Raw genomic sequence first — 23,713 nt, 5'->3', positions numbered from 1 at the left:
AGCTGACACCGAGTGTGAAGGTCTCTCGTTTCCAAATTCTGTATTAAGGACTTATCCTCATGACCTTGGTTCACTAAGCCTGTTTGCCAGAAAAAGAGATGTTGAATTTTATCATATGCCTTTCCATCTTCTGATAGGAGCATGTGGTTTTTCCATTTGACGATTAGCTTAGTTTTGTTTTTAATATTTAACCCACCTTAAATACCTGCTGGGTCACAGAGTATTGTCCTGGTATGTGTATCTGGGATTTTCATTCCTGTTCAAAAACTTCATTCCTTTTTCACAACTGAGTAATACTCCATTGCGTGTGTATACCACATTTTGTTTATCCATTCGTGTGTTCCTGGACGTGAGCAATGCCATAATGAACACTGACATACGAATATCTGAGTCCCTGCTTTCAGTTCCTTTCAGTATATACCTAGGATGTGGAATGGCTGGATCATATGCGAATTTTTAATCATTTCAATATTTAATCTCCTTCACATTAAATGGAAATGGAGACTTTTTTCCATATTCTGAACTTTAATAGATTTTTCCTCTAGACAAGCCTGTTTTGTCTTCATTTAATCCATACAGACGATGTGTTTCAGATTAGTTATAGGCTTAAGTTTTTGTGTTCAGTACCCAATAATGATGCTGCTGCCTTCTCCGAAAAAGAAAACTACTGGGCCCGTGAGCCATGGCCGCTGGGCCTGCGCGTCCGGAGCCTGTGCCCCGCAACAGGAGAGGCCACAACAGTGAGAGGCCCGCATATCACAAAAAAAAAAAAAAAGAAAACTACCATGATGATTTCTTTGAGTTAGCATGTCCAGCATTTGGACTATTTCCTTCCTGACCTTAGAAACACATCAAGTCCCACTTGTGTGCAACATGATTATTGAAAATGGTTTTAGGAAAATACTATTGCTAAGGAGGAACACTGAAGTTTATTATTCTTCTGAGCTATCTCCACGTACATTGGCACTCTACAGGAGCCAAGCAAGAAGGTCAAGCATAACTTTTGCCATCTGCTTGTTCCCATGTTAAGGGCAGTCACAAGTTTAAACTACAGTCTCTACATCTAAAGAGGAAAATGCTATTCATCATGACTGTAGCTGCTCTGGCTGTTACCCAGATTACTCTTGCTTTTGACTGCTGGTTGTTAGTGATGGAAGGAAAATTCCACCCTCAGTTTGAGTTTGCCCATGAGAAAAATTGCAGTATTGCTGCTGACAAGGTGAAGCTTTCTGGGTTTTGGATCCTTGACAGGGGAAGTCATCCAGGTGTGTTTGAACAATGGATGGGAATTTGAAACTATGTTGCTTCGTGTAAGAACTTGACCTCCTTTTTTCTCTCTCTTCTTTCATCCATGGAAATTCAGAATTTAGAGCAGCATGTATTCAGTTCTGTGGTAGTTCTGTCAACATTTCCATTCATAAATCCCTATTTTCAGGAGTCTGTAACATAGCTGTGAAATTTCCTTCACTCTAATTTGGACTGTAAGGTCTCCTCTGGAAGGAGATTAGTTTTGCCAAACCAGAGATAATGCCTTTTTAGTCTGTTTTGGTTTGGTGTTCTGTAGTTGTCCAAATCAAAGCTCTAAAATATACAAGACACTTAGGGTCATTCATATAGCATTGGATCACATGCCAGGATTTCTGATTTTTGTTTCCATGGTATATTGTGGACCCTCTGAGCAGATGCTGTGTTCGCCTGTAGGCATTGTATGTGACGCCTGTAGGCATTGTATGTGACGCCTGTAGGCATTGTATGTGACACCTGCAATTTGCATGTTGGGCAGACGACATTAGTGTCACTCTCATCGTGGCCCCCAACCAGAAGGGGGAGGTTTCTTCTACAGATATACTTACTGGTAGGTAAATTTGATGGTCCAAATACCATCTTCTATAAAACAGAAGAGGTGAATTGAGGGGTCTTTACCCCATCTCCAACCTAGTTACTCACCCTTGTCTTCTTGTCATACTTCTGAACTTTTCTTGTTCTCAGTCACATGAGAACAGTAGGGACAGACAGCCAGCTATTATTCATATGATAATACCATTTATGCTAAGCCAAGTGCTATACTTTTTTTTTTCATCGAATACTTGGAGATTCTGATATTTGGAGATTTTGGTTTCTGGATTAGCATCTTGTGGTCAAGTTCCAGTACACTTGGCAGCCCTGTAATTACCCAGATCTCTAGAATGAAGAAGGTACTAATGGAAGACTAATGTGTCATTCTTGATTGATTCACTATAAGCAAAGACATTCTGAGTTGCTTAGGCAGAAGGTACATTTTGATTTGTTTGTCTTAATATATAGTGCTTATGTTTGATTACAATATAAATATGTTTATCCTGGGGAATGCCCTGGTGGTCCAGTGTTTAGCACTCAGTGCTTTCACTGCCAGGGCCCGTGTTTGATCCCTGGTCGGGGAACTAAGATCCCACGAGCCGCGAGGTGCAGCCAACCACCCCACCCCCAAGACAGAACAAAACCAAACAAACAAACAAACATGTTTATCTTACATTCTGCAAAACATGGTTGCATCGATTACTTTACTGCCAGGGCCCGTGTTTGATCCCTGGTCGGGGAACTAAGATCCCACGAGCCGCGAGGTGCAGCCAACCACCCCACCCCCAAGACAGAACAAAACCAAACAAACAAACAAACATGTTTATCTTACATTCTGCAAAACATGGTTGCATCGATTACTTAATCCTCACAAAGATATGAATTAGGCCACATAGATGTTATTCTCCCAATTTTACAGATGTAGGAACAGGCTCACACAGTTTCTGTGACTTGCCCCAAGTTACACTGGGTGAGCTAATCACAGGTCCAGATTTTCTGGTCTGGCCTTAGCTGTGTATATACCAAATTCTCTTTTTAAACAGGGACAAACTTTAAAAGCAGATTTGGGAGCCACTTTTTTTCCACTGCAGAACCTGAAAAGTTATCTGGTTCACAAGGGAATCCAAACAGTGACAGTGATTGTGGCCTCTCCTCAACCAGCTGGGCCCCTCTCAGCATGAAGAAGAAACTGGACCAAGAGAGGAACTCCAGGAGGGGAGGAGAGTTGAGCATTCACCGCACACCTGTGCCCCTGAGCACGTGGGACCCAATCCTGAAGGGAAGTGAAACAGGAAGAGAAAGTCATCCAGATGAAACCCCAAGGCGGGCCATAGCCTAAAGGGCTTCGGTACAGAAGGTGTCTCTAAAAAGCAGCTGAAGGAACATCCAGAAGTCAACCCCAAACGAAGCCCTGAATGAAAACCCATAATATAGATGAGAGTTACTGAGTGATTACCATGGGGGATTTGAATTTCACTTGGCAACTGGGAAGTCCTAGCTATTTGCGGGAAATGGTCCTTTGTTAAACTCAGGCAGATTGTTCCTTTAAATGTGCCCCTATTTTCTACAGTATTGCATTTCTGTACCTTTTATTCAGCAGAGTAACTGAGACTCTTGCTTGAATTTTTCCTTCTCCAGCTCCATTTGGAGTTGTTGCTTTAAATGCGCTCATCCTCAGGGGTTGCATTTCATCAGCGGAGGCTGTGCGCGAGTGCATTCCCCACTCCCCGCTATTTCAGGAGGAACAGATTTTAAGTGACGGGCGATAACAGATATAAGCAGAACTTTAAAATCTAAATGTTCAGTCTTGTTTGGGTACTGCTGGATTTGTGCCCCAGCCCTGTCTTACAATTTTAATTTCTGGCTTGTTTCCTAAAAACAATTAAAATGAACTCTTTGGTTCACATTTTCAGTGGATGTGGTTTGCAGAAATCGTAAATTAAAGTAACAGGTGGAACAGAGCATTTTAACAAATCAGGTGAAAATTACTCCTTTTGCCCTTTACATTCTTTTGGTTCACAAACTTGGAAAGAAATCTGTGCTTTAAATAAAGCCCCTTTATACTCAAGGTTTCTGAATGGGCTATGAAGGAACTAATGTTAGCACCAATGCTTTGCCTCTGATGGGTGCCCGTCTGGCATTTGACCGGGGCTGCCAGGCCTGGCAGGTACCTAGTGTGTTCAAGGACACAGAGAATCGTGATGCTGTGCACGTGCAGCCGTCCATGGCGGTGAGATCCCTGGAGCCTCTGCTCCTGTTTGGCACCATTGTGGGGAACGGGCTGCGTTGTTTTTATTGCTGAGAGTTCTTAAAGCACCTCTGCCCTAGCCGGGGATGCCTTGTTTCCATAGCAACAGCTCTCAGTGGCGCCAGGCTAGCCAGTAGTGTCAAAAAAAGGGACATTCCATAAATAGAGGCTACTTACCTGTAGGTGTCTGCCTTTAGTGGATGTCACGGGGCACTTCGTTTAGGGCTCATCAGATGTGGTCGCCCTCAGCAACATTTTTGCGGAGTCCTTTGCTTTCCAAGTGATCCTGGCATTCATACTTCTTTCTGTCATTCCCATCTTCTAGTTATTTCTGTTTCTTACGTATCCCTCACAAGCTCTTTAAAGATGTGTCCCCATCTGCGATCTTTTTCTCTCCGTGTCTAGCTTAGTACATATAGTGGGCACTCACTTTTTGTTGACGGGGCGAACAAAAGATGGAAACTTTTTCCCCCGGAGAATGGCTCATTTACAACATGGTTCAAGGAGACCACCCTCCGATCCATGAGCCACTCTTGTGTGTGTGCCTGCAGATGTTGAACTTAACCAGCCTACTTGCAAAGCTCCAATGTTCTTAGAGGAACAGTCTCATCTGAAATGTCACGCTCTATCTGGGAGATCTGGGAGTGATATTAATAATTACCATTTAGTGAACCCCTTTTATGAGCTGCGTCCTCCGTCAGGATTCTCTCGCCTGCAGAAGACAAAATCCCGGCTCGGCCTGGCTTAGGCAGAAGTGGGATTATTTGGAAGCCTCTTGTGTCTTGTTTTGAACAGAGCAGTCTCTCTGCTGGGCTTTTCAAACAGCGGAAGGCGGCACTGGAATACAGCTCTGGATCTTTCTGTCTGTGTCTCTCTCCAGGAGTCCGCTTCATTGTCTCTACCTGGAGACTAGCTACTTTCTAACCTAATTTCACATCGTGGGGATGCCACCACCAGAGAGGGAGAAACTTTGTTTCCCAATTCGTTCTGGAAAAATCACAGAAAAGCTCCAAGTGGCCCAGCTGAGGCCTGGTCTGCTCTGGGACAGTGACTCAGAATACAGTGAGAGGAAGACTCCCACGAGGAAGGCAGTACTGCGTAAACAGTACCCGAGGTGTTGACTGCTAAGCCCTGTCTTCCTAGCAAGTCTCTGGGTTGGGACTATTGTCCCTGTTCTAGAAATGATGAGTCTGCGCCTCCTAGAGGTTAAATGGCTTACCAGAGATCACACAGTACGTGGCAAGGCCGGCATTCGAATGCCAGTGTGCTGGTTCAAAACACCCCTGCTTTTTACTAAAACAGTGCATTGTGTTTTCAAATAATAGGAAGGGAACTGGCAGACAGATGTAAAGTTGGGCCACAGAAATGATAGCAGAATAAGTGGGAAAATATCATTTTCTTCCCAGTAACCTTGAATATTAGCGCCTTATTTTTTTTTTTCAAAGAACAGAACACCATATTAGTTCTTCTGAAAATGAGCAGCCTCTTCCTCCTTCCTGTAGTGGCAGCATATGGGATCTCAGTTTTAAATCTCTTAAAGGCTGCCCGTGGACTCACAGGATAAAGGCAATATAATTCTCTCATAGAGCAAACTGCAAAATTAGATGAATCTAAGAGCCAGAGGGGATGTTAATTTCTCAAGGCATTTCCATTGGCTCGGATCTGCTCTATCTACACAGGTGGCCGACACAGTTCTGGGGAGAAAAAAAGAGATGACAGAAGAAGAAAGCAGTGGGGTCTGTGCCAGGTTCCATGCTGCTTATCTTCTGCGCGCGTGACCTAGTGTGGCTTTGGTGGCCTGTTCAGAGTCTACTTCGGGAGGCAAGGAAAATTAAGAATAATGGTTACAGTTAATGATGCACAAAAATACAGAGATAGCATAACTGGTTCTGCTGAGTCTTCTGGGTCAGCTCAGCGGGTCGCCTTGCATCCCCCGATTGCAGGATTTGAGTTAGTAAAGAGGACGACCACAGTCACTGCCTCCTAATAGCACCCTCCCATGCAGGCTGCAGCCACGCTCCAGTGCTCGATTCAGAATCTCCAGTAAGTGTGGATTGAAAGCAGACATTTTTGGGTGATTAGTTCTGTTTTTAATCTACATACAGCCTGGAATGGAAAAGTAGCCACATTTTATTTTAGAGAGTGTCTAGGGACAGTGCCAGAATCTTTCTTTCAGCACATTTTCTGATTAGCTAGGTATAAAAGTATTTTAGTGTTGCTTAAAAATAAAATCTTAACCTTTTGTAGGTCTTATGATTTTTCCAATTACAAAACACTCCTCCTCCTGTGTGATTGATTATTAGACATTAGATATCAAATATTAGGGTGTGTGTTGAGAATGGACTTGCTGATGGAATGAATGCTTCAGAAGAACCTTTTTGACTCTGGAAAGTGAATTATATTAAATTTCCTCAACTTCAGTGCATTGTTATAACAAGTGAAAGTATTCCAGCCTGAAAAAAAAAATCTGGCAGGCAGTTTGTCTTTCTTTAAGACTGTGAAATGTAAGATTGTGTGAGTCTTACTTGTTTGCTGAAAGAAGAAAGTGGTACCTTGAGCAGAGATAGTTCTGGTAGGATGCCAGATGGAGAGTAAGAGAAAAATAGGGATAGAAACCCTTTCTCTGAGAAAGGAACGTGGAAACTTCTTCAGCCCTGAGATCTAAGTATAGAACTGGCCCTTTTTGCCTTTCTTAGCTGAATGTCATATGTGTTAGAGTGTTGGGCCAGAAGACGATGGCTACAGTCCCATCAGCACATCCTTATACCATGACATGACCAACAAGATCACAGAATCGCATGCAAGCTGCGCCCCAAAAGGTGAGCAGGTGCCAGCAAGGGCCTCTGTAGCGCTTTTCTGTGCCACGAGGCAACATTTTTTAGAAGGTTCCGGGGGCTTAGAATTTACTCACCCCTGGCAGCATCGGGAGCATTAGACTCCACATTAGCCAAATAGATAACAGTTGCAGAAAGTGTGATGCTGTGTTTTTGAACCGCTGCTTACAGTTGTGCCTGGAGTTAGGGAGAGCCACGGGTGTCAGCCTACCTCATCCAGAACAGTAGCCTCAGCACTGCTACTCTGCTGAGAAGCGCCCCACGATGTTTTTAATCTGTTGGCGAATATTTGTCGAGTTCCAGCTGTGCTCCAGCTTTGGTTAGATGCTGTGGTTGAGGTGATCATACATATGTAACATAGTGATCACATATGTAACATAGTAACATATGTAACATAGCGATCACATATGTAACATAGCGATCACATATGTAACATAGTAACATATGTAACATAGTGATTCTGATTTATCATCAGCGTCACTTGGGGAGTGAGAAGGAGCTAGTGGTAATTATACTGAGACAGTAATTATCAGCTGGGCCTGTCATTCTGGCCCCCAGAACGGGCCATTGCCTGAACCGTAGGGGATCCAAGAGTGCCATTCATATCCTCGGGCCACACTCTAAAGGATACTTACAGCCCCGCTAGAGAGCTGGTGCTTACACAGTAAACAATTCAAGAACATTATAAAAAAAGTCCTTCTCTTCTGCAGTTGTCCCACCCCCCTACCCCGCAATCAGTTTCTCCTCTTCTGGTTTACTCTCTTGTCTTCTCACAGTAAAAGCTTCTTGAAAAAATAGCCTATACCGGGAGTCAGCCAGCATTTTCTGTTAAGGACCAGGTAGTAAGTATTTTAGATTTCATATGCCATCTGGTCTCTGACAACTGCCCCACTCCCTGCTGTCGTTTGGAGCAAGTGGCCACAGACAGTTCCTAAACGAATGGGATTGGTGTGGTCCAAGCTGTCGTTGTTTACAGAAACAGGTGGCCCACCGGGCTTGGCCCCGAGGCCATTATTTGCGGGCCCTGCTCTCACGCGCACCGTCTCCACGGGGATCACTCTTGTCAAGGTCACCAGCGACTTCCCTGCTGTCCAGTTTGGTGCTCATCCTCTGTCCTAATCTTAGGTGAATTTTCAACAATGTAAGACATAATCACTCTTTTCCTCGTCCTTCCAACACTTTTGTTTGGCTTCTGTGACACCAGAGTCCCTGGTTTTCTCTCCTGTCCCTGGTGGTTTTTCTCTTTGCATCTTTCTTCCCTCCTTTTTTTCTCCTAGACGGCTGCACGTTGGAGTGTCCAAGGGCTCAGCCCTGGGCCATCTTCTCCTCTCTTCTTTTCTCTTCTGTCTGTACCCTCTTCCTAGGTGATTTTTAGTCCTACAGACTATAGTGTCATCTATAAGCTGATGACTCCTGAATTTCAATTTCTCTCTTCCAAGCTGCAGACTCGTATGTCCATTTTGATATCTCCACTTGATATATACGTATGTATCCCTAGGTGCAAACATGCATTTATTTGCCCAGGCTGGTCAAAAGCCCTGGAAATAGACCTGATATCTGTGTGGCTCTCAACACCTATTATGTCATCGAGTCTTCCCAGCAACACCTGAAGTAGGTGGCATCGTCACCACTTTGCAGATGAGGAAACTCATCCCCGGAGAGGTGGTCCTGCTGGTGTGTGACAGCAGAGACAGGCCTCGAACTCCTGCCTTCTGTCTGGAGAGTGGTAGGATTTCTCACTGCACCACTACGGTTTGGGGGATGCTGAATCTGGGAGTGAGGAAGGCAGGATGGCAGGAAGTGGAGAGGAAGCAGTTGCTGAGTGAGGCACCCTCTTGGGAGGGAGTGGGTTTGCGAGGGGCTGCTCAGTGAGACCCAATTCCATTCCCTCACCCCTTTTGCTTGGTTACTACTCTTCAGGTAAAACTTGCCGAGTTACGGATTTTGCTCTCTGATAGCAATGCCAACTGTTGTTCTAAGACCAGACCTTCTGATGATTAAATTACCTCTGTCCGGGCGGCAGAAATGACAAGTATAAAAGCTTCTTTGCTCCCCACCCTTGGTAGATATAAGTGAAGCCACCCAGCAGAGCAAACGCCCACTCCCTGCCTGTCCCAGGAGGTGGTGTGAGCTGCTGTTTATTCGACTAGCATCACCTCAGACTTGGCAACCAACGGGCAGAGGAAGCCATAACACGGTCACACGCAGAAGCTCCGTATCCTTGTCCCCAGGCGTGAAACCCCTGCAGATCCCAGAGATGAGGAAGGTCAGAAGAGAGCTCTGTCTGGGACTGAGCCACACACAGGGCGAGGAGCTGCAGGGGAAGGAAGGAGTCCCGGCATCAGGAGGAGTGGGCCTCCCGGAAACCTGGGAAAGACAGCGAGATAACAGTCCCTCCTTCCAACGAGGAAGGAACTTCCTGCGGCGGAAGCAGACTCAAGTTTGCCTCTTGAGGATGTTTTTTAGCCACGAAGAAAACGTGTTAGTTCATAGTCTAGAGGTAGCTCTTCTGCTGGGTTCTGCTGAAGGCAGAGGTTCAAATAACTCCGTCAGGGCTTTTGACTTTCTCCCCACGTCGCAGCTCTGCTGTCCTCTTTCCTCTGTCAGGGTGTCCTCGGGGAGGCTGGCTGTTTCCCCCCTGCAGGCACAGATGGCCACACACGGCTCTAGGGCAATGCTGGCCTTGTCATTACATTTACAAAGGGCTCGGGAAGCCATGTTAGGACAGGCCACTCTTTTTTAAAAAATTTATTATTTATTTATTATTTTTTGATGTGGACCATTTTTCAAGTCTTTAATGAATTTGTTACACTATTGCTTCTGTTTTATGTTTTGGGTTTTATGGCCGCGAGGCATGTGGGATCTTAGTGCCCTGACCAGGGATCGAACCCACATCCCCTGCATTGGAAGACGAAGTCTTAATCACTGGACCGCCAGGGAAGTCCCCAGTCCAAAATAAAGTGCGTTCAATGAAATGAAGTGGGAGTTCTTCTTTTGGCCGCTGCCTCTTTCACCAGTACGTGTGTTCTTCACGTGTGCGGCTGAGCGCCCTCTCCCCTCCTCTAATACTGCCTCCCAGACTCACGCAATTACCACTGGGGGTTGTAATGCTTTTAATGGTTGGCATCCATCTTTGTTGGTTTTTTATTTCAGTGGAAACATTTAGCTCACCGTTAGGTGTCAGTCTTCCTTTCTAACTTCATTTCATTGGTTTCCAAGTGGGGTACTTACAAATGTCTTTAAGGTTTGTCCATGGTTTTGGAGTCCCTGTGCACAGCTGTGATTGTTTTTTTTTTTTGAAGGCACTATCTGCTGGAACTTTCAAAACCCAGAGCTTCCCCTACCCCCAACTTTGAGCCACCTATGTCTCTCTTCAGGCTTTGGAAGGTTACTGCATACGTGCACACACACACACACACACACACGCGCGCGCGCGCGCACACACACAGATGTGCATGTCTTATTTATTTGTTGTCATCAGTATGTGTAGTAATCACTGATATAGAGGGAAATAGTTGAGTTTTTAAATTAAAACTTTATGATGCAACTTGGCAAGAACTCTGAGCATTTATTTGCCTGTATCCAGATGCTGGATCCCCCCTGCCTCTGCTGCTTAGGTCTCAGGTCTGGTAAAATTGTCACTGCAAGTGCAACGAAGCAAGAGAGCTTTAGGCATTTTCTTGTGAGGCTGCACTTGATCACAGTGTAGAGACCGGTGCTGCCTTGTTTTTCATTTATTCCTCTTATTCTAGGCACTTGAAGAGGCCCAGAAAGCGATTCAGCAACTCTTTGGAAAAATCAAAGATATCAAGGACAAAGCAGAAAAATCAGAGCAAATGGTGAGTTTGGGTTTCTTCCTGACATTTTTGTGCCAGAAGAGGAAGTTGGCTTCTCGTCCAGTCATACTAGTTAATGGGCTTGTTCTCCCTCTTCCTGCCAACCACAGCACCCACGTCTCCAGTGCTGGCCCCGGGACGACATCTCTTCAGGAGGTGCCGCTAGACATGTAGTGACTCACTATCTCTGCTGCCCTGTATTTGCAGCCCTGTTTTTAAACAGGGAAAGTTCTCTTCTTCTCCTTTCCCCAAAATAGTTTCCTAGTCATTTTGGATTCCTCTCCCTGGCATTCGTTTATATCGCGTGTTTCTCAATTCAGATGTGTGACATGTAACTTGGCATTGCTTGAAAACTGGACCTGGATCTGGGAGGTGGGCTGCATCCTTCCTGTGACACGTGCTGAGGGGCTTGATTAAGCGCTCCCTCTACGCAGTGCTGCCCTCGGGTGATGTGCTCAGAGACCTCCACCGACCACGGGGCCCGCCAGTTTCTTCCACTCTTAATAAGAATAATAACTACCTCAAAGGGATGTTATAAGAATTAAACGTATGAAGAGCACAGAGCACAGTACTGGGCTGGGGTTAGTTGCTGAATGAATGAAAGCTATTATTAATGTCATTTTTTCCTCCTACTCATTTTGGTTATAAAAACTCCTAAACCCTCCCAGCCTTCTCTGCCTACATCTTATTATAATCTACTCAAGAACAGAACCGAGATCACGCTCCCATGGACCCTTCAGTTCTCTTCAGTGGCCATTTGGCAAGACTGGACAGGCTGTGGAAGGCGGCAGGGGCGGGCCCGGCTTCAGCGGAGGGCATGGGGCGGTGGGGTGGGAGAGGGGACGGTTGGATACCATTAGTGAGCAGCATGGCCTCTGACGTCAGACCGCCTGCCTTCAGATCCACCCTCTCTCCTTCCTCCGTGGGGGCCTTAAGCAGGTTACTTACCCCCTCTGTACCTCAGCTGCCTCTCTGTGAAGTGGAGGTAGTATTTGTGTGTACATCACAGAATTGTGGAGATTCGATGAGCACGTAGTATTCTGATCTGCTAGTCTGGACCACGCTTCCTCTTCAAGCCGAGGGGGGATGCAGTAAGAGTCTGAGTAGACCGCTGCTAATGCCGTTAGATGTTTTATTTTAAAGCAATCTGGGACTTCCCTGGGGGTCCAGTGGTTAGGACTCTGCGCTTCCAATGCAGGGGGCGTGGGTTTGATCCCTGGTCGGGGAACTAAGATCCCATAAGCCGTGTGGTGTGGCCAAAAAAAAAAAAAGCAGTCTGCTTCCCCAGACAGTGCTTTGCTAAAGGGAAGAAGAGGATATCTATGGAGCCCTTTCACTGTGCTGAGCACTGTGCCCATTCCGTTATACACGTGATCTAACTTTGCCCTCACAGCAGCCTTCTGAACTCGGTTTGACTCTCATTATTATTTTTATGATTGACCATTTTATCAGTGAGGAAACTGAGAACTCAGTGAGGCTAAGCCACTTGGTCTAGGACACCGAGTCCGTGAGTAGAAGAGCCGAGGTTCAACCCGAGAGCTGTGTGACTCCCAAACCTGCCACGTCCTGTTCTGTCCTTTTTTGTCGGCCCAAGGGTAACACTTAAGGTAAATTAACGACCAGCGTTCTGTTTTGCGAACCGGTCTCGTGTGACTTTGGCCTGAGAACCCCTTGTGTGAGCTGCCATTAAGGGCTTTATTTGGGGAATAACAAGAAGTTGGGTTTGTCTAGAGAAGCACAGGGTGTGTGATGGGGGGAGATGGGGAACACTGGAGAAGGGACCGGTGAGCTCCGGTGCAAAGCTGCGAGGGCCTGAAGGAGGAGTAGAAGGGACAGATTCTTGCGATGAGTCAGAGGAAGAATGTTTAGGATTTAATGACTGACTAATGATGCAGGACCTGCAGGAACGAGAAGAGTGGTAGATGATGCTGACTTTTAACACAGTAGTTGAAGACCCCTGATGCTAGTGCTGGAGCTAAGGAACCCAGGAAGAGGTACAGGGATTTTTTTTTTTTTTGGTGGGAAAGAGAATGATGATTTATTTCAGAGTTGGAAGGGTAATTAGATTATAAGGCCGAACTCCTATATCTAGTTTATTATATCATTCTCTTTTTTTTTTTTTTTTTTTTTTTTTGCGGTACGCGGGCCTCTCACTGCTGTGGCCCCTCCCGTTGCGGAGCACAGGCTGCGGACGCGCAGGCTCAGCGGCCACGGCTCACGGGCCCAGCCGCTCCGCGGCATGTGGGATCTTCCCAGACCGGGGCACGAACCCGTATCCCCTGCATCGGCAGGCGGACTCTCAATCACTGCGCCACCAGGGAAGCCCAGTTATATCATTCTTGATCGTCTTTTCCCCCAAACTCAGTTATTTGGTAAAGGCGTGGTAGGTTCTTCACCTATTCCCCAAACCCCCACGATAGAGATGGAGACATTTGGTGGCCTGAGGGTCACAGAGAGAGCAGGCTTGATGGGCCAAGTCCCCGTGAAAGAGGCTTTTTCTGCTAGGATCCACGTCAGCCTTGCGGGTTTGTGGGTGTGGATCTGAGCTGTACAGGTCGTGACCTTTACTGCATAACTCCACCCAGGATGATCAAACTCTAAAAAATCAGGTCAGGTGAATTTAACTCACTACCGGCCTTTTTCACTTTTGACGGGAGACCTACGTTTCCAGTAACTAGGATGTTTGTGCCTGGTATCCAGGGCGCTCCCTTCCCTCCGGGTGTCATAAAACCTGGGAAACCAAATTGCTCTTCAGGAAGTTTCTTGTTCAGCATGGACTCGGGCAGTTTAGTGGAAGAGTCCGCCTAGGTGTTGGTAAAGGTGGAGAATTGTTCCCGCCTCGCTACTGAATGTACTTTTCTAGTGACTGAAATATACTTACGTTCCCAGCCGCAGAGTTTCTTTCTCTTGGACCCGCTGGGTCAACACTGTTGGAATTTTACTCCCCTGGCTGCCATCTGTCTCCCTGCAGACTCAGCTCTCAATGACGTCATGTTAAGCTTACTTCGCGGGGGTTACATTTCGGTCTTCTTGAGATTTGAGGAGAAATCTTCTGGAGACCGGATGATAAACCCTAGATCCACGAATAAAGCCCATCCCAGTAGAACTAGCTGGCTCATACTCTGCTATCCATTTTGTACCGAACCTAGTAACCCCGGTGCCAGAAGGCGTACTTCCCTGACCTTGTTCGGGAGGAGACCCGCCGTCCTTGGCTCCTGGACACCGTGTGCTCCGTACTCACTTACTGTGTGGCTCACTCCACTTTACTTGGGGTGAAGAATAAAGTTCATTTCATTCTCACAACTGAGGGTTTTGTAAGCCTGGGTAAAGTCTGCTGAAGAAATGCCAAACTAAATGTAAACGGGCCGATTGGAAATTATTTTGAGTATGTATCGGGAGGACACCTGTGCCTTCTCCGAGGGCTAACGCGAGGTGTGTCTGTCCCTGTTTCATCTGCGTTATTTTCTCCGGAGGCCACTCGCAGACCGGTTGACGTCTGTCTTAACCCTCCTCCTCTTTCTCCTGTGGTTTTTCACTGTTAAGGTGAAGGAAATCACCCGCGACATCAAGCAGTTAGATCACGCCAAGCGCCACCTGACCACCTCGATCACGACGCTGAACCACCTGCACATGCTGGCGGGCGGCGTTGATTCCCTCGAGTAAGCACGTCCGCGGTCCCTTTCGGGTCCACGGGAAATGAGTGTGTCACAGAGGAGATGGCACCGTAGGTTTATTTACTTCTCAGCCAGGAGAGTCTCATCATCCGGGCCCACTTCCTGCAAAGCGGTCTCAGATGTTGAGTCACCGCTTTGGCTTTGTGCCCTCGGGTGCTCAACGTGTAACAGACACCCGAGACTTTGAGGTGAGGGTCAGGTGAGTCTGAAGGGGCCCAAAAAGCGTGTGGAGAGTGACTTCAGGAGAACAGGTCGTTTCCACGTGGCAGATCTCTACCACGGAGGCTGATGAGGCAGTGTAGGGCTGTAGTCACGCCCCCAGCCTGCGCGTTGCCAAGTTTTCCTGCTTGTGTTGGGCTCAGTTGCACTGTCGTTGAACATGCCTTATGGAAACAGATCCTTGTACCCACTTTTTTCTTTTTTTTTCCACCCACTTGTTCAAAGGCAGAAGCCTTCTGTTTGGCTTGTAGGGGAACTGTAGGGAATGGTACATGAGAACATGAGAAACAGTATTAAAAGGAAGAGTTGGTTATTGACCACAACGAAGCAGCCCAAAGGCCTCCTTTCCTAGGAGATTCTGATATTCCTGTTCTCTTTTGTGGTCTGTCTCATGAGAACTGCCCCTGTCCCAGCCTCAGTATAATCCCATGTGTGGATAGAGAAAGAGCACCTCCATAGGACTTTAGACACAGTATCCAAAGTTGGGGCGAATAGGGGACAGACTCCTTCCTGGTCTCTCCCAGACATTGCATGGTCTTCAGTGAACCCTGGCCAGTTCTCCTGCGAGCAGTGATCGGAGAGGTCAGCAGGCCCGTAGGAGACTGGAAGAGCAGTGTCCCTGTCCCCTTCCCCAGGTGCCCAGTGCTTTCCAACAAACCAGCAGACCAGGCAGTGGTAGCAACTCCTTGGCTTAAAAAGACAGGATCAATCCTGTCTTTTTAAATGCCTTGTAAAGGAAGTCATAAATTATACGTTTAATTAAAAAACCCAATCCTGGGCTTCCCTGGTGGTGCAGTGGTTGAGAGTCCGCCTGCCGATGCAGGGGACGCGGGTTCGTGCCCCGGTCCGGGAAGATCCCACATGCTGCGAAGCGGCTGGGCCCGTGAGCCATGGCCGCTGAGCCTGCGCGTCCGGAGCCTGCGCTCCGCAACGGGAGAGGCCACAACAGTGAGAGGCCTGCGTACCGCAAAAAAAAAAAAAAAAACCAATCCTAATGAAAATTTTAAATCTAATGGTTTGTTCCTTCCTTGCTGTATGTAACTGTTGATTTTATCAGCATCCTTTTATTTAAGCTTCATTAACCTTAGCAGGAGGGAAACTAAACATACCTAAACATGCACAGAGTTGCTTAACATTGGCTTAAAGTCTACAGATTTGAGTTGACATGTAAGTGCATATACATGCTCTTTGTTGTGTCCTGAGATGTGTTTGGTTTGCTCAAATGCCGTAACCCTCAAATAATAACACCCCGACCCCTGCTCCCTGTCAAAAGCCAACTAATCCATAATACCCAACCCAAATCCCCGATCCATAGTCTCCCCAGATTCCCCTTCCCCCACCCAGGGAGACTCCATCACTCACACATTCTTTTGTACGTCCCAGAGCACGTAACTTGGACTTCTGTTTAGAGCTCCATTCATCCTACTTGGTACTACTTAGATGTGTCCTTGTCGCTCTCCCTTACTAACTCATGTCCCCTTAAGGATTTGGACCCGGTCTTATTTTTTTTCTCCCCCAGTGCACAGCACCATATATATTCAGTGCTCAGGAAATGCTTATTAAGTTGAGTTGATGTCTATTTTAGAGCACAGAGTAGGTTGGTCCGTATCTGTATCTTGTGTCCTTAGTGTTTTTCTGGAGTCCTCAACTTCCTATTTCCTTGCAGAGCCATGACCAGGAGAAGGCAGTATGGAGAAGTTGCTAATCTTCTTCAGGGCGTAATGAATGTTCTGGAGCACTTCCACAAATATATGGGAATCCCACAGATCCGGCAGCTTTCTGAAAGGTAAAATGTCATTGGAGAAAACGATCTTCCCTTTTAAGAAAAGGTGGTGCTGGGAAGTGCTTAAGCACTCAGCTCAGGATGTCCATTGTACGCTCTCACTGTGGGAAGGAGCCTCAGAGGTCACCTGATCTGACTCTGCTGCAGACGTCCCCTCTGTGTCCCCTCACCACCTCCTTACCATGTCTTCTAACACTACCTGTGTTAGATAGTTGCTGGCCTGGTTCCCTGGAGTGAACCAAGCCCACGTTCGTGAGGGAAACGGTTCCAGTTGTCTGCTTCCTTGTAACGAACCAACGAAACCCAGGACTTAGTGGCTGATGACAACAGTTACTTCGCTTGTGTAATGTGGCCTGGCCCAGCAGGGACAGCTCATCTCTGCTCCGTGCAGCATCAGCTGGGGCGGCTCCACAGGGGCCTGGAGGATCCGTTGGTTTAATCTCATGGTTGGCAGATTGCTGCTTGCTGTCAGCTGCGAGCTCAGCTGGGTTGTCCTCCCTGGGCTGCTTGGGTTTCCTCACGGTGAGGTGGTGCTGGGGCCCATGAATGAGCACACCAAGAGAGCCAGGTCTTAGAAGCCACAGAGAGTCGTTTCTGCAGTCACAGGCCTGTCAGGATTCAAGAGGAAGGGATATAGCCTCCGCCGCTCCCAACGGGAGGAGTGTCAAAGCCCCATTGGTATAAAGAGCACGTGGGGGACTTCCCTGGTGGCGCAGTGGTTGAGAATCCGCCTGCCAATGCAGGGGACATGGGTTCGAGCCCCGGTCCGGGAAGATCCCACATGCCGTGGAGCAACTAAGCCTGTGAGCCACGACTACTGAGCCTGCGCTCTAGAGACCATGAGCCACAACTGCTGAAGCCCGCGCTCTGCAACGAGAGAAGCCAGCCACCGCAATGAGAAGGCCACGCACCGCAACAAAGAGTAGCCTCTGCTCACTGCAACTAGAGAAAGCCTGCAGCAACGAAGACCCAATGCAGCCAAAAATAAACAAATAAATTTTTTAAAAAAGTATTATTAAGAAATAATAATAATAAAAAACGAAGAGCACGTGGGATGAGAGATCGCTATGGTAGTCTTTGCAAATACAGTCTGCCCTTGAACTTCAGATGTGACAAAATAGTGACTTAGCCTCTTTAAATTTGTTCTTTCCTTCCTATTCTGTTGAGTTTTAATCCCAGATTCAGAGCCAGTAGAAAGAAAGGCAGGTGCTTAAAGAGAAGGAAGATGAGGATCTGAAGGAAGATAAGGGGTGGGGAATTTAATGCCTTTTCTGTTAGAAGTAGCAGCAGGGAAAATACTAAGAGACAGTCAAAATTGATGGATCCCAACCTTTTTTTTGCAACAAAGAGGAAACAAAGGGGCCGGTACTCAGCAGGAGCCATCATTTTCAACTCTGCTTTCTCAGGAGGCCTGATGGCTGCAGGCCTCGTTTTTTAAGTTACTTTATTTCTAATTCTATAAGTAATACCTGTATACATTTTCTTTATTAGAAAAAAGTCAACATACAGATGAAACTTAAGTCCTCTTTAACTGTACCTCACACCCCAGTGCTACCCATAGAACTAGTTACTATTATCAATTTAATGCTTATCCTCCAGATTTTTTTCTGTGCATTTAAATAAGTCTGTAGTTTTAGATTGTGGGTTTATTTTGCTTTGTTTTGTTTTAAATAAATGATCTCATACTGTATGCTTCATTCTGAAACTTTCTCTTTGTTTTTAGCTTAGCAGTGTATTCTAGAGGTTTTTCCACATCAGTATATACAAACCTATCTCATTCCTTTTAACAGGTGCATAGAATTCTGTAGTATAACATACCACAGATTATTTAACCATTTTCATATCACTAGACTGTTTGCTTCTAATTGTAAAAATGTACTCCCTTTTGCACATCTGCAAGTATTTCTCTAGGATAGATTCTGGGTGATAGGTCACGTGCATTTAAAATTTTAATAACTGCTGCCCCTTTGCCCTCCAAAGAGGCTTTATTTATTTATAGTACCATCTGCATAGTGTGTGAGTACCCATTTCCCCATATCCTCAACAACACTTGATATTGTCAGTTTTCCTTTTCATTTATCTGATGGATGAAGAATGGTACCTAGTTCCTTTCATTTTCGTTTCTCTGTTAACTAATGAGATTAGTTTCTTTTCACTTGATTATAAGCCATTTGCATTTCCTCTGTGAAGTGCCAGTTCATATCCTCTGTCTGTTTGTCTACTGAGTTAGTTATCCCTTCCTTATTGATTTGTAGGAGTTCTCTGTGTATTCTGGATACTAATCCTTTGTCAGATCTGGCAGATCTTGCCTGCAAAACCATCTAGGTGTGTCACCTGTTTTCAAGGCAGATCTTTGTCCTTTCAGTTTCTTCAGTGGTAAATGGTCTATTCATGGTGCCTACTTATTTTTTTTCCTTTTTAAAAATTGTGTTGAAATATACGTTACATAAAATTTACCATTCTAGTCATTTTTTAGTGTACAGTTTCGTAGCATTAAGTATCAATAAATTCACAGTATCGTACAACAATTACCACTCTATTTCTGAAACTTTTTTATTGCCCCAGACAGAAACTTGGTATGCATTAAATAATAACACTCATTGCCTCCTCTTCCCTGCCTCTGGTAACCTGTGTTCTATTTTCTATCTGTGAATTTGCTTATTCTGGGTACCTCATATATGTGGAATCATACACTATTTGTCTTTTTGTGTCTGGCTTATTTCATTTAGCACGTTTTCAGGTTCATTCGTGTCGTATTATTTAGCATCAGAATTTCATTCCTTTTTAAGGCTGGATATTTTATTGTACATATAGACTATATTTTGTTTATCCATTCATCTGTTGATGGACACTTGGGTTACTTCCACCTTGTGGCTGTTGTAGTGTAGACTAAGCAAATCTATTGTCTGGAGCCTATTGAAAATCTGAAGTCCATCTCATTCTTATTCCTTTATAAAATAATCTATTTATTTTGTTCTGGAAGCATTTGAGATTTGGGGGTGGGAGAATCAGGAATTTTACTAGGACATAGGTCTCTTTTCATTCATGTTGCTCTGTACTTAATTGTATTCTTTTCTTTTTTAATATTGTATCTTAATTAATTTATTTATTTTTTGCTGTGTTGGGTTTTTTTTCCGCACGCAGGCTTTCTCTAGTTGTGGCGAGCAGGGGCTACTCTTCATTGTGGTGTGCGGGCTTCTCACTGTCGTGGCTTCTCTTGTTGCGGAGCAGGGGCTCTAGTACGGGGGCTTCAGTAGTTGTGGCATGCCGGCACAGTAGTGGCGGCACACAGTCTCAGTAGTTGTGGCTCGCGGGCTCTGGAGCAGAGGCTCAGTAGTTGTGGTGCATGGGCTTTGTTGCTCCGTGACATGTGGGATCTTCACGGACCAGGGATCAAACCCGTGTCCCCTGCGTTGGCAGGAGGATTCTTAACCACTGCGCCACCAGGGAAACCCCCTTAATTGTATTCTTAATCTGAAGACTCATGAGTTTTTTAAATTCCAAGAAATTGTTTTCCTTTATTTCTTCGAGTAGTTTTTATGCTTTGTTCTCTGTGTTCTCTCTTTGTGGAATCCCTAGTACATGAATATTGGAACTTCTAGATCTGCTACCTTGTTTCTTAATTTTTTTGAATACCTTGTATCTTTTTGTTGTGTTAAGCTGAGTTCCTCAACTCAACCCCCCTGTTTTAATTTATTCTTCAATCTTGCCCATCCTGTTATTTCACCCAGCTGTTGAGTTTCTATTTCAACAATCCAACTTTAATCTTCAGGATATCTAGTTGATTCCTTTTTCATGGGCATAGTATCCTCTTAAGTCTCTCAGGGAGTATAAACTATATGTGTTTGAAAGTTCTGAGTCACCTGTTCCATTTCTCTGTCCTCTGATGTCAGGTCTTCAGTTTGCTGAGCACGGTGACTCTCTTTCTTGGTGTTTGCACTCTGCCAATATTTGGTGATTTCTAGCTGATCACACAGTTTTGGCTGTGAGATTCTCTGTCATTCTGATCAGAGATGCTCTTTTACTGTCCCCTGCTCGTGAGGGGGAAGCGGGGTGTGCTGCTCGGCTACGTGTGCCACAGCCTGTGCTTCTCAGGTGAGATGGAGCTGGAGCTGGGGGAACTGCCAGGTGGGATGTGCTGGTGGCTTATCTTCTGGGCCCGAGGGCTCCCTGATCCGCCTGGATGTTGTCAGCCCTCTGGTCCCTGCTGGGCTTCTCAGACCCACACCTATTCCTGACCTGAACATTCAAGGCAGGGGTGAGACCTGGGCACTGACTTCATTGCTCCTCTTGCAGGACCCCAATGAATCCCTCCAGCGGTTCCCCGGGGCCCCCCTCCTGCTCTGGTATCCACTCCCCTCGTGTCCTTCATCTTTGAGAAGCCATTTTAGGCAGGGGTTTCCTTCTTCAGTCCTCTCCTACCAGAGTTTCTAGTCTACCACTCGTTTTCCTGCCCAGTTCTGGATTCTTATTAAAATCGTTTCCTTATTTCTGCGTTTCTGGGACAGGAAGGGGGTGGGGTTGCACTGTGTGCTGAGGGTGCCGTCTTAGAGGTGAAATGCCAAGCAACTGTTAAGGAATGTTGAACAGAGCTTGGCGGAATACTCGGGAAATCACCACCCTTTCCCTTATCCTTCCTAAACCCTTCACACTCAGAGCTGGCTGATCGCCGTGTCCCACTGGGGATGTGAAGCAGCCAGGAGAGCAGACAAACGGGGCTTTGTGAGCTGCAGGAAAGAAGGAAGCTTGGATGGAGAAGGCAGACTCGCTCTCAGTGGATGGCGGGGAGGGAGGAGAGGCAGCATCACCTCCCCTTACCCTCCTGATAATCCAGAGTTGGTCTTTTTTCCCGTTCACTTATTCTTCTCTTCACTCACCTAATAGATACTTTCCACACACTTTTGTATCCCAGGCCCTGTGCTGGGGGACTGAGGGCACAAAGATAAGAAACACATACTCTGTGCCTTCAAAGCGCTCACCATTTTTGTGAGAGACACTAAAAGAAAATTTCAGTATAGGATGGATATAGTATATGTACAGGCACAGCAGGGAATTGATAGACTGACCCTTCAGGGGCCAAGGTTAGGGGTCATAGAAGAGTTCAATTTTAATGTGATCTTAAAAGAATGGGTAGGATCTTACCACCAAGACAAGAAGAGAGAGGGGGGAAATATAGGAGAGAGAGAGAACATCGAGGTACTTGGGGAGACAGTGGAGGGTGAAAGTCTGTCTAAGTAGGCAGGGTCAGATTTTATATGCCTCGCTAAAGAATCCGTTCTTCGTCTTGTGGACAAGAAAAGATTTTAAGCGGGGAGAGGCATGGTCTCATTTGTACTTTGTAAAACTCTTGTGGGGTATAGGTACAAGAGACTGGAGGTTGGGGCTATGTTCTGGATTAGAAAAGATGAAGACCATACCATGACAGTGACCATAAGGTCAAGGAGTTGTGAGGAAGAGTTGGTTACCCATTGTTTCCGTGAGACGAGCATTGCTGAATGGCAGGAATGTGGCAGAACTGAATTTTAGTTATAAAAAAGCACCATAGGGACAAACAAGAGAATGCACTCTTTTAGGATTCCTTGCCTTTTAACATCTTTTTTCAAAGAAGTGGTTTTATAAATTTGAAGGAACTTTGTGATCACTGCTGTAATAAAACTCCCCTTAAAAATAGAAAAAGATAACATTGTATCAGTATAGTTTGGTGCTCCAGTATTCATTATCATGGAGGGTTGCTGCGAACACAGGAGGATTTACTTTTCTTTTAGTTCATTTCACACCTTCTATTTGAAAAAAAGAAAAGTGTTGATTAATAGAGAATATATACTATTAAGTAACACGAAAAATAAGGGAAGGGAAGGAATCTCTCATTTCCAGTGTTTGACTACAGTTCTTTTTCAAGAGGTACTAAAAGTTTGAGGAAAGTCCAGACTTCTTATTTTTAGCATCATTTCTGGTGAATATTCCTCCCTTATGTTTACATAGTGATGGTAGAACCATCTGGAAATGATAGAAATAGCTTGTTTGTTTGGGGGGAGGGGAGAAGGCAGGAGAGTTACATCCTGTGCGCTGCTTCAGGTTCTCTAACTTAATAGCTTGCTGACTGTAAACTGTGGGAGTCATACAAAGGGTTGTGTTCTGAAATCTTTGCCTGTACATTTGAAATACGAAGTTCATGGGCTTTGATTTGAATATAGCTGTTTCTTCCAACTACCCTTCTGGAAAATGCTTAAACGTTAATGTAGCGTTGAAGGAAAGATTTTTTTTCTTTAATGTCATCTTTACATTTCAGATCCTCTGGCTTAAGAATATCCATGAAAGCAAATGTGTCTAGTAATCAGTCAGTATTTCCTGAGGAAGAATGGAAGATTCTTGCATTCTCTTGAAAGCCATGAAACCTTTGAACTGAACCATATTTTTCAGGGCTATTTCTAACCTCTTATACATGACAGGTACTTGGCAGGTTGAGGGGATCACATGGCTTAGTGATCAAAGAAACTAAAGTGGAGAATGAAAAGGGCTGGCTAATCAAGTATACTTGAATAAAATTTGAAAAAAAAGAAAGAAAGAAAAGGCCTGGCTGTCTGTGTGACTGTGACAGAAAGAACTTAAGTTTCAAAAGAAAGGGTAAGGGTTGTACTTGATGATCTCAAAGCATCCCACTGAGTCACTCTAAGGTTCTGGGTTGAGATCCTGTCTGTTTGGAGATGGAGCGTCTGACTGGCTAACCATTCTGTCTGGCACAGACTGCGTATTTTGAGAGGTCAGTTTCTTGCGAATCATTGAGGGTATTTTCTTTAGGACTGTCATTCACAAGGTATTGGAAGCATCAGGGTTATTTTATCCATAAATGTCTAAGTGGTTTTCAGAGTTTGCTGTCCCTCTGCTGGCACCTCTTATGAAATCTGAGAGCACGTTTAGGGAACGGCGCCCTTGGACAACCCCCGGTCACATGGCGTGGAGGATGCCAGGAGGCGGTTGGTTCACCTTCATTTCCGGGCAGCACGGGGAGTCCTTCGTCTCCTAAGAGTGGTCAACACTGAGTCGTCACCACCCAACCAGGCCGAGCTCATTTGGATGCCAGGAGGAATTGTTATTTCCCCTCTTCTCTAGTAGCGGTAGATTGATTTTCCTAACGACGACTAGGAAGTCTTGGGAGCTGAACTCACATATGTGCTCTGCTAACTGAGTCTGTTGCTACATCTCTTCACAGTAGGAACTTACTTTTCGTCTTTGGAAGAGGAAGGGAGTATAAAGGAGTGAGACCGAATCTGTGTTCTTTTAAG

General features: G+C 45.6%; 1 protein-coding gene across 6 annotated transcripts in view; it reads left to right on the top strand.

Annotated features, from left to right (window-relative positions):
* The window catches only part of VPS53 (VPS53 subunit of GARP complex), a 158,336-nt gene that overhangs the window by 39,554 nt on the left and 95,069 nt on the right, over nt 1-23,713 (top strand). For all 6 annotated transcript variants that reach the window (XR_010838253.1, XR_010838254.1, XR_010838257.1 and 3 more), the window contains 3 exons: nt 10,671-10,757; nt 14,298-14,413; nt 16,314-16,433. Coding sequence is in view for 1 of the 6 variants with exons in the window: in XM_059049041.2 (XP_058905024.1) it covers nt 10,671-10,757; nt 14,298-14,413; nt 16,314-16,433 (323 nt within the window). In the remaining 5 variants the exon portion in view is untranslated. The remainder of the gene's footprint in view (nt 1-10,670; nt 10,758-14,297; nt 14,414-16,313; nt 16,434-23,713) is intronic.

Source organism: Kogia breviceps, chromosome 19, assembly GCF_026419965.1.
Source record: "Kogia breviceps isolate mKogBre1 chromosome 19, mKogBre1 haplotype 1, whole genome shotgun sequence".
Taxonomy (NCBI): domain Eukaryota; kingdom Metazoa; phylum Chordata; class Mammalia; order Artiodactyla; family Physeteridae; genus Kogia; species Kogia breviceps.
The sequence above is the reverse complement of the archived record's forward strand: the minus strand, read 5'-3'. Positions and strand labels throughout refer to the sequence as shown.